At 45.5% G+C, this 11,601-nt stretch overlaps 1 protein-coding gene across 1 annotated transcript; it reads right to left on the reverse strand.

Annotated features, from left to right (window-relative positions):
* Positions 1-2,082: 2,082 nt before the first annotated feature.
* On the reverse strand, positions 2,083-11,386 carry LOC138378963 (uncharacterized). The gene is made up of 6 exons (XM_069464257.1): positions 11,323-11,386; positions 8,903-9,268; positions 7,803-7,878; positions 5,026-5,087; positions 4,607-4,643; positions 2,083-2,230 (listed from the first exon to the last, which is right to left on the reverse strand). The coding sequence occupies exons 1-6, from the start codon at positions 11,384-11,386 to the stop codon at positions 2,083-2,085; spliced, it is 753 nt and encodes a 250-aa protein (XP_069320358.1).
* Between the last annotated feature and the right edge of the window lie 215 nt (positions 11,387-11,601).

The following is an 11,601-nucleotide window of genomic DNA, read 5'->3' on the forward strand; positions in this document are numbered from 1 at the left end:
TGTCCCCATCAAGTTAAATTTCTGTAATTGGAAGAACTGTCCTGACTAAACTTTTGGTGCTCTTTACTCTATGAAATTATAGAGATAGTAGATGGTAGCTGGATTTTTTTATTTCCTTCATTAGACAGATTAAAAATTGGCAACTCTACGTTGGTCACCAAAATTTCATTGTTTTAAATTAGACCATAAGTGCAAAGCTCTCAGAACCACTGACATAAGAGTGAAGAATTAGGTCCTGACACCAGCACTCTCTGAGAGGCCTTGGGAACATGCAGCACATCACCGCCTGTCTGCACTAAGCATCTTGTCACCTGGAAACAAAGGCCAGCACGTCTGACACCACATGCTCTGTGGAGCCTGTTTGGAACTCAAGGTCTAGGTTTCTATGATTCTGGATGTAAAAAAATCTAAACCATGGCATGGGGAAGACATGAAGATGTATTGATGGTACAAAACCTCTTTATCCTAAAACTGCAGCTTCTGAGTGTCTCATTTGATATTTAGCTATGAAAGAACTTGAAATATGAAATAAGGAAAGAGAAAAGGAGTAGGTGCTCTCATGGTAAAAAGTCCTCCCTTCCTAGAAAATTTAAAGATTGCCCACTTGCAGTGGAAATTTAAAATTTTTTAAAAGTGCAGACACACTGATTACAATATATATATTTAAAAAATGACTGTGACAGTGAGAAAGGTTAGAAGTGAGGTTGGAGTATGTTTTAAAGCTCATCAGATCTTTCATTCTATAGAATTTCCTAAATTCATTACAATCATGAAAGAAATGCCATGTGGAAAACAGCAAAGAAACATACAAAACCAGTCCTATGAGAGCAGCCTCCACTGCTGGGATGGACACCCACAGGCAGAGCCCCGGGGCCAGCAAGGTAAGAGCAGCCTTAGTTGAAAGTTCACCCTCAAAAGAACGTCTCTTCTGGTTCAAGGAGTCAGAACCTGGCGGCCTTCGGTGGTGAACTGGTTTCTGTTCCTGTCACTCCTCCCCTGCCCTCCAGCTGCCTCCTTGAGGTTCCCTTCAGTATTGGAGCAGCTTGTCATGTCAGACCCCCTGTTCAGTACCCGGACCTCTGTCCCACTCAGGCACAGCCACCCAAGCTAGAGAGAGGGAGGGGGAAAGAAAATTGAGGGGACAGGGGGTGAAACAACACGACACTAGGGCTCCAAGCCACCTTTCCTTTCCCTGCTGAGATCCCAGGTTAGCTAGGAAACTGTGGCCAACGATAGCTCTTGGGTAGGGATCTAAGAAGTAGCCAGAGAAAGTACACAGTCATTTTTTATACACTGTCAGCACTGTGTCCCTACTTTTAAAAACTTTTTAAATTTCTTTAAGGACCTCCCATTTTCAGTTGAGTTCAGCTTAGCAAACATTAATTAGGTGCCCAAGTATCACGCTCTACACCTGGTACTGACTGAACAAACATCAGTGAACTACTATCCCTAATGCTTAAGAAGCTTCTAGTCTTCCTGTGTCTCATGTCCACTGAGCAGCTAGGGTCTGAACTGCAAGTAAAGCTCCGAGCCTCACAAAAAAGCCTCTTTGAATCCACAGAGGCAAGGATCTTCTGTGAGAAACAGGCTCTAAGAAACACAGGAATCTCTAGAAAATATAAAGGACGTGGCCAACAGCAGACATCAACAGCTTGATGGAGAAAGCAGGGATTTCCCCTGAGGTGTCACTGCCAGCTGGCCCACAACCACCGCCCACCCAAGTGTCCACCAAGCTGGAAGAACGAGTCCATGCCTCCTCCTCCTTTCCTCCTCCTCGTCATTCCCACACATAGAGAAGGAGGGGAAGAGTGGAAGAGGGAGCAGCAGAGCAGCCTGCATACTTCTCAGCCTCAGTTCTCGACTTTGTCCCCTCTGCTCCCCTGGTGTAGTCCTACGCAAGCAAGAACTCTACTGAGGGGGCCGCCTCAGGTCTAAGGCAGAAAGAACAGTGGCGTCTGTGTTAGGAAATTGACCAAGAGGTACAGGGAACCCAGCCATATCCACAGCCAGCACATAGGAGGAAAGAAATGGTGGCGCTTGCTACTAAGTGATTCCGAATAGAAAGTCTGCTGACTCTTATCCTCACACTACTGTGTGTGATGAGGTTTCAGAGCTCAGCTGCTTCTCTGGGAGAGCAGTATACTTGCCATCACTGCTTATTTCAAATAGCCTGGATTTCTTTTCCTTTCGCAAGTATTCACCATCAGATTCCCAGTCAATCGTCTCCAAGCTGAGTGATGAGAGGGGGAAAAACAAAAGAGAAATGTCAGTGCGACAGTCTCCCTGTCACGGCATTTTCAATGAACACGATCACTTGTCAATTTTTTGTCTTTTCCCCACAGTAATTCTGTTCCCCTTCTTTAGAGCTACTCAGTCTTGCCATTATTCCCGCTTTTCCATCTTTTCCATGTTTCTACCGCATCTTTCCATCTGTCTCACTTCTAAAAGAAGGTATCTGTCACGCATTGAGAGTGAAATGGGCTCTGTCAGAGTGCTCACATTCAAATAGTTTGGGTGCGGGGCAGGGGAACTGAGAGGGAAATGTCTAGTTAGAAAATGTCATCACTTTTCTTTATCGAGTTTGAGATCCAGTTGTCTGGGAAGGGCAAAGGGCCACAGACGGAGAGAGGCAGCCTGAGAGCAAGGAGGTTTCTCCTCAGCGCCACTCTCTGCAACCCCAAACCGGCAGGCACCCTCTCTTCAATTGAAAGAGTGCTCTGGCAGGAGTCAAACTCAGTGGTGGCCCTGCACCACTGAGGGTGCCAGTGGTGTGCACCCCCTGGGGTCCTCATTCTCAGCTGGGGCTGGTATTTGGGTCAGAGACTCCAGCAGGATGAAATTTGCCACACTCCTGTATTTTCCAAATAGTGAAACATGGGCATGATATACTTTTCATGATGAGAGAAAAATAATATACTGTTACAGGACTTGGATGCACCTGTTACAGAGATAAATGTTAATCTATTTCCACCATGTTCACCACTTTTAAGCTGCCAAATTGATGGGCCTTTGCTATCCTGTTGACTATTCCATCCTCAAAACTCTCTCTTCTCTTGATTTCTGGAACACAGTTATCTTTTGGGCCTCATCTCACCTTTCCATCTCACTCCTTCTCACTCACTTGCCTCCCTCAAGTCAACCCCAGGGTTCATCCTCAGCCTCTCGATGGCAATCCAATCAATTCCTAAGGATTGGGTTGCCGAGCCCAATATGTCAGCCCAATCCATTATATCCAGCCTGACTTCTAACTTCTAGCTCCACAGTTACAACTTCTTCCCTGGACGTCCTGTGGGCTGGGCCAGTATTTAGTCAGCATGCACAGGCACAGCCTTACCAATTGTTTATTCATGGCATCTGTTCTGACCGGCAGGCATCCATCCTGACGAATCCCTGCCTGTGCTCTATTGGTCGTTAGATGTGTTCAATATCACCCTGTCTACAAGCCCCTCAGTTCCAACATGCCCCAAACAACTCGTCACTGTCCTCCCAAATCCACTCTTCCTATAGTATCCCTTATATAGAAGCCATTTGGGACTGGACCAAGACCTGTGGGCACTTCTTGCAGGCCCCTTAAAACAGATTTTCTTTAAATATTTGTTCAACATCTACCTAGTGGAGGCTGGAAGAAACTAATGTTTCTATTTGGTGATGCTCACGCTACCACATGCATTTGTCAAAATTAATCAAACTGTACACCTAAAAAGGGTGAATTTTATTGTATGTAAAGCAGACCTCAATAAACCTGAATTTAAAAGTATAATTAATAAAACTGATCATCTCCAATTAATGGCTTTATATTATACAATGCCTAACTTGGTTCTAGGATTTCAGCCGACTATAACTGCCAACCTCAAATGACTTTTCACACATTAGTATCAGTATTTTTACATGTTGCAAAAATGCACAACAGAGATAAATCAGAGCACTCTTTGGCTTGATGGGATGAGCAGGAATGACCAATTCACATTGCTGTAGTAATTCAAGGAGTCAACGTGCAAACCATACTTGTCTAGCACCATACTTCAGATATATTACAGTAATTTTTCAGCACCCCCTATAGTTTGGGACCTGGACAACACCCCTTTATCTAGCTCTGCTTAGAGCAGAGGATTCATTAATAGGAATAGCAGTAGATAAGGCTGAAAGATAGGTTATGGCCAGACCACAGAGGGCTGTACATACTGGGGGCTAAACAGCTTGATTTTTAGAGGACAAGCTACTTCAATTGGGGATCAATACGATCAAAGCAGTGCCTTGGGAGATTCATGTGGAACTGGTATACAGACTGGATCAGAGGAGGAGAGGATCAAGGTCAGGAGCCCAGTTAAAAAGGAGTAACAACCGGTAAGGGCTTAGACGAGTGGAGACTGGAAGTAAGGCATGGTTCACAGACATTTTGAAGAAGAAACTGACCAATTTAGAGAATGCGCCAGAGACAAGGAACCTAATATTCTCAACCTGGTTGGAAGGTCAAACACCCATTATGATCCTGCTGAGCACCAGTGTTCACAGAGGAAATGGGATGTTTACTCTTAAATCTTCTTCATCAGAGCATCAGGCTTTTTTCCTTAAAAAAATGTCAAGTTTCGCTAATTCTCCTACTCACCCGATTGGTCTCTTCTGTGCTTCCGTTGTGGTCGCAACTAAACCAGAGAAAGAGAGAGGGCATTAGGAAGCATCTAAAGCACGGTAACATTTGCTTAGCCATGTGTTTAACTCCCTAAAACCAAAGTCCATAAATTGGAGCTGGTTAAAATTTACATCTCCCATGAAAGATAAAGAGGAAATAAAAGTAAGGAGACCCAGACCCAAAAACAGGAACAGGAAGTGAGTTGGAAAAGAAGCCCAGAGAAACTCCTCTGCTCCTGACAGTAGGGAAGTAAACTTCCTTTCCCCAGCCCAGAGAGAGTCCTAGAGGAGATGAACCTAGGACCAGCTTAGGCTAAACGTCCCAAATGACATTTCAGTCATCTCTACAAAGACACTTCAAAATGTACATTACTGCTCTGAGTGCACTCTACTTACCGGGCCCACTGTCTTCATCAGGCTCATTGTCTTTATCGCTGGAATCAAGCGGGAGAATGAAACTGCAAAAATAAAAGATACTTTTTAAAAGCAAGGCTACCAACATCATAGGCAACCAAATATCACAAATCTCGAGTAAGTGAAGAGAACAACCAATCAGAGTTTCTGAAATACAAAAAGGTTTGCAGGGCTTTAAGCCTTTATCACAATAGTGGAGGTAAAAAAAAAAAAATTAGAAGCAACAAGCTGCTAAGTAGTCTTTACTGCTGAATCAAAGATAGGGGAAAAATGTCAGCTGAGTACCATTAGCTGTCAGTGAGAAGCATGTTTTCTGCCAAGTGATTTATTTCTATTTAAAGATATGAAAGTCAGTCCTGAGAAAGGGGCCATGGGATAAAGGGCTTGAGGATGAAGAGATTGCAGTTAAAAATCAAAAGGATTAAAATAAAATTTTGTTCTAAGTGTGACCAGATTTTTTTTAAAAAGGGGTAAAGGAGCAAGGAGGTCCCCTTTTAGGGCGTTACTGCTTGGAGAGCACCTACCGATGAGCTTCCTATCTAGGTAAATGGCCAAGGACTCAAGTCCACTTCTTGGGGAGCCAACAAAGGATGTCTGCAAAGCTGCACCTGCTCTCTGCAGTGAGCCATGATGCCGGGGCCTCTTGCTTCTCTGCCTCATGAGATGCCTGTGGACCCAGCATGCGCTCTCCACTGCTCATGCAAGGCCACTTTGCCCGTGGCTGTTGCTTACCAGACGGCTGTGCATACTACCCGAGGGTAAGCCAAGCGCATTCCTGCTCAGGACCCTGCAGCTCCCCGGACAGCAGCCGACTGGATATCCCACTGTCAGCCGCTCATTACACAGGGCCAAACCCCAGCCCAGAGGAGCCACAGAGCCACGCTGCAGTAAGCATCACTTCACTGCTGGAGCTTGGCTACCTCAGAGGTAATCTTGTCATTAGTTATGCTGACACATAGCCACAGGGGATATCAAAATGCTAGAGGAGGTAGACATAACAGCTCTAAGTCGAGGTTTCACATATCAACAGTTAGACTTGGCCAGCACAGGGGCAGGGGTGGGGGGAGGGGGCTGCTCACGCCTATAATCCTAGCACTTCAGGAGGCCAAGGCGGGAAGGATCGCCTGAGGCCAGGAGTTCTAGACCAGCCTCAGCAAGAACGAGACCCCATCTCTAAAAAAATAGAAAAATTAGCCGGGCATGGTGGGACTGTACCCGCCTGTAGTCCCAGCTACTTGGGAGGCTGAGGCAGGAGGATTGCTTGAGCACAGGAGTTTAAGATCGCAGTGAACTATGATGACAACACTGCACTCTAGCCCAGGAGACACAGCAAGACCCTGTCTCAAATAAAAAAAAAAAAAAAAAAAAAAAAAAGTTCTTGCTTTGGGAGGTTTATATAAAGAGGAAAAAAAAAAGAAACAAGAAAGTCAGACTTCACTTCTTTAGGAGTTTTCATTGGGCCCAGAGGCTGTTACTGGCCTTATTGTCTACTTTTTCAGTCTTTCAAGACACATGCTGGCTCACTCCCTTGACTAGATTTCCTACTCATTTATCAGCCACTACACACTGGACTTACTCAGTAGGAAGCTTCAAATTTATTTTTTTAGTAAGGAAAGAAAACTGGCTGGGTGTAAAGTTTCCTAGGAATGGGTCAAGACATCACCTTGGGTATCAGTAAATAGCACTATATACAAACTAAAAAGTGACTCAAACTTGATCCTTTTACATTTGTGTTACACACACACAAATATGTATGATACACATACAAATATGTTTTGAGAGGTCAGGCAAAAGGAACAAAGGATGGGAAACATGACAAAGAAAGTTGCACAACAGAGAGCCCCACCCCAATCTCTAAAGGCAAAATATCCAGTTCCGGGATGGATAGTAACCAATAGAAGTGGTCCAAGGAAAGCACTAAGGAAGAAATATGTGGTCGAAAAGAAGAAAGACTTTGTTTGGTATCTTTTTCAAGTAAAATTTACCACCAGGAGTACAAGTCCGTAGATTCTGTTTCAAGGCTCATGTTACTGTCACTGGAAAATATATGCAGCCTGGGCGCAGTAGCCCACCCCTGCAGTCCCAGCTACTCTAGAGGCTGAGGCAGGAGGATCGCTTGAGCCCAGGAGTTTGAGGTTGCTGTGAGCTAGGCTGACACCAAGGCACTCACTCTAGCCCGGGCAACAGTGAGACTCTGTCTCAGAAAACAAAACAAAACAAAACAAAAGCAAAACAAAACAAACAAAAAAAACCCCATTTCCATACTATATATGGTAGTAAGAGTAACTAGGTTCAGCCAGAGCACTAGAAAAGCCTAGAAGACAATCTTGACCCCTCTCCCTCCAATTCTGACCATCAGAGCAACTTGTTGCTTCTGCCTTTTCACCATTTCCACGGCCTTCGCCTTAGTTTAGTGTACACTAGTGGCCATAAGACTGTGTCCAGCCTGAAAAAAAAGTATCTTGTTGGGCTACACATTCTTTGATGTAAGGACAAAGGCATCCTCAGAGGCCAGAGATCCTGTGGGGGGGGCAGAAAATGCCCCCCACCAGGCACCTGCAGCCACCGGGTGGAGCACCCACGCCCAGCCAGCGGCGGCCTCCTCCCCTGCTCAGGCCCTCCCATTCAGGGACAGAAACCTTGCCATTCCCCACTCCAAACCCGGCCAGACTCCTTCATCCCCTTGCAGACTCCCCGCCACATGCCCAGTGGACTGTTTCACAGGTAACAACTGTGCACGGAATATGAGCACTACATACCCAGCCTCAGGTTTTTCAACTTTTGCTGCTCTGGGTTTCTTCTTGGAAGGCCCACGCTTTTTTCGTCCTTTAACGGCTGAAAGGATAGTAGTTAATTTGTACCCTGAAAATTGGTACCATCAAGCAACTGACAGAACGGCAAGCCCAGGAGGATCTCCCACAGCCAAGCCCAGAGCAGTATGTCTGAACAAGTGTCTGAAGCCTGCATACTGCTGTGTTTGTCATGCTGAACCCTCTCACCTGTGAATCACAGAGCTGCCAGCAGCGTAAGCTGGGCAAGATTCTGTCACAGCCACCAAGCACCATGAAGGTGGGCAAGATTCTGTCACAGCCACCAAGCACCATGAAGGGACGGGAGTGTGCCGTTAGAGGCCAGGCAGTATGAGCAAGGGAAGCACATGCAGTTGAAGCATGGCACAGCTCACACGCTTGCTCTGAGCAGTGGCTCACAGCCGAGGCAGCACCTTCACCCTGGGTGCAAGCCAAATCTTTCTTCCTTCGTCTAGGACCCATCCTGCCAGTTGCACTAGCCAGATATTTATTAACCAATAGTGTCATTCATTTATTTAAAAAAGTTATTAAAACTCTATTACATGCCAAGCACCGGGCTAGACCCTGAGGGAGATTAAAAGATGAGGAAGAGTTCTCCCATGAAGAGGTTCACAGTCTACGAGGGGGACGGATTCAGCAGCATAGTATAACTGGGACTAGTGCTTTAGTAGAGACAGGCTCTAGAACTTAGGGAACCCAGGGAGGGAGGAGACACTCTGACCTATGGCTTCGGCTTCAGAAGGAAGTGACAATTGGACTGGGTCCTAAGAAAAATGGGATATCCTCAGGACAAAATGCACAGGCAGGAAACACTCCAGGCCTGTGGAACAGAGAACGCTAAGATACGGGAGCATGAGAAATACGTGGGCATTCCTCCCCCGTTCCCAGAACAATCCTTTTGCTGGGATGGCTGCCTCCAGTGGCCATTAGGAAGTTGCTGAAATAGCACAGGCTTTGGCAGGTGGGACAGGCAGACCCGACAAGACAGACAAACTTGGCAGGCTTAGGCACCTTTGGAGGGACAGGCATACTTGGCATGACTGGCTTACCAGGCGGCACACAAATATTTTTGGGTTTTTGCTTCCTTTTCCTCGGTTGTTTCGCCACAGATGTAGGCTTTTTATCAGTTGGCATCTTTCTATCTGAAATCGCTAGGTTAGCCTCAGGATCATTTGGTGGCTGGCTGAGGTTTCCACCAAGATCCTGCTCACCAACAACATCGGATACATTGCGCTGGGACACAGTAGACTCATCCAGCTCTTTCTCATCTGAGGTAGTTTGACCCTGATCACATGAATCCCCTTCTTTTAGCACAGGATCCTTCGAATCATTGCTGTCAGCCTCTTCCTCAAGTACTGGAGGCTCCGTGATGGTCGGCTCATTGTCAATATCAAATAACTCCTCCACAGACTCTTCTGAAATGCAAGGGACACAGTCATATACATACCCCCTCTACCCCCACCTCATATACCAAACTTCAGCAGATTATTGAGCTCAAATTAAATGAGCTGGGAACTGTGACATTTTGAATCACAGTTAAGAATTAGCTGTTTTGGTTTGTTTTCTATCTATTTCTTTTTTATTTTAGGAACAGATAAAATAGCAATCAAAGTCCAGTGTCAATTTCCACATCATTCTCTAAGTAACACAATGTAGTTGGCTCAGGGGTTCCCAAATACGGGTCTGCAGACTTGTAGATTTTCACTGGTCCACAGCAAAATAAGAGAAAAAAGAATAGTAAAGTGGTGTTTTTGTCCCCATCAAGTTAAATTTCTGTAATTGGAAGAACTGTCCTGACTAAACTTTTGGTGCTCTTTACTCTATGAAATTATGGAGATAGTAGATGGTAGCTGGATTTTTTTATTTCCTTCATTAGACAGATTAAAAATTGGCAACTCTACGTTGGTCACCAAAATTTCATTGTTTTAAATTAGACCATAAGTGCAAAGCTCTCAGAACCACTGACATAAGAGTGAGGAATTAGGTCCTGACACCAGCACTCTCTGAGAGGCCTTGGGAACATGCAGAACATCACCGCCTGTCTGCACTAAGCATCTTGTCACCTGGAAACAAAGGCCAGCACGTCTGACACCACATGCTCTGTGGAGCCTGTTTGGAACTCAAGGTCTAGGTTTCTATGATTCTGGATGTAAAAAAATCTAAACCATGGCATGGGGAAGACATGAAGATATATTGATGGTACAAAACCTCTTTATCCTAAAACTGCAGCTTCTGAGTGTCTCATTTGATATTTAGCTATGAAAGAACTTCAAATATGAAATAAGGAAAGAGAAAAGGAGTAGGTGCTCTCATGGTAAAAAGTCCTCCCTTCCTAGAAAATTTAAAGATTGCCCACTTGCAGTGGAAATTTAAAATTTTTTAATAGTGCAGACACACTGATTACAATATATATATTTAAAAAATGACTGTGACAGTGAGAAAGGTTAGAAGTGAGGTTGGAGTATGTTTTAAAGCTCATCAGATCTTTCATTCTATAGAATTTCCTAAATTCATTACAATCATGAAAGAAATGCAATGTGGAAAACAGCAAAGAAACATACAAAACCAGTCCTATGAGAGCAGCCTCCACTGCTGGGATGGACACCCACAGGCAGAGCCCCGGGGCCAGCAAGGTAAGAGCAGCCTTAGTTGAAAGTTCACCCTCAAAAGAACGTCTCTTCTGGTTCAAGGAGTCAGAACCTGGCGGCCTTCGGTGGTGAACTGGTTTCTGTTCCTGTCACTCCTCCCCTGCCCTCCAGCTGCCTCCTTGAGGTTCCCTTCAGTATTGGAGCAGCTTGTCATGTCAGACCCCCTGTTCAGTACCCGGACCTCTGTCCCACTCAGGCACAGCCACCCAAGCTAGAGAGAGGGAGGGGGAAAGAAAATTGAGGGGACAGGGGGTGAAACAACACGACACTAGGGCTCCAAGCCACCTTTCCTTTCCCTGCTGAGATCCCAGGTTAGCTAGGAAACTGTGGCCAACGATAGCTCTTGGGTAGGGATCTAAGAAGTAGCCAGAGAAAGTACACAGTCATTTTTTATACACTGTCAGCACTGTGTCCCTACTTTTAAAAACTTTTTAAATTTCTTTAAGGACCTCCCATTTTCAGTTGAGTTCAGCTTAGCAAGCATTAATTAGGTGCCCAAGTATCACGCTCTACACCTGGTACTGACTGAACAAACATCAGTGAACTACTATCCCTAATGCTTAAGAAGCTTCTAGTCTTCCTGTGTCTCATGTCCACTGAGCAGCTAGGGTCTGAACTGCAAGTAAAGCTCCGAGCCTCACAAAAAAGCCTCTTTGAATCCACAGAGGCAAGGATCTTCTGTGAGAAACAGGCTCTAAGAAACACAGGAATCTCTAGAAAATATAAAGGACGTGGCCAACAGCAGACATCAACAGCTTGATGGAGAAAGCAGGGATTTCCCCTGACGTGTCACTGCCAGCTGGCCCACAACCACCGCCCACCCAAGTGTCCACCAAGCTGGAAGAACGAGTCCATGCCTCCTCCTCCTTTCCTCCTCCTCGTCATTCCCACACATAGAGAAGGAGGGGAAGAGTGGAAGAGGGAGCAGCAGAGCAGCCTGCATACTTCTCAGCCTCAGTTCTCGACTTTGTCCCCTCTGCTCCCCTGGTGTAGTCCTAGGCAAGCAAGAACTCTACTGAGGGGGCCGCCTCAGGTCTAAGGCAGAAAGAACAGTGGCGTCTGTGTTAGGAAATTGACCAAGAGGTACAGGGAACCCAGCC

The sequence above is a fragment of the Eulemur rufifrons genome, chromosome 30 (genome assembly GCF_041146395.1).
Source record: "Eulemur rufifrons isolate Redbay chromosome 30, OSU_ERuf_1, whole genome shotgun sequence".
Taxonomy (NCBI): domain Eukaryota; kingdom Metazoa; phylum Chordata; class Mammalia; order Primates; family Lemuridae; genus Eulemur; species Eulemur rufifrons.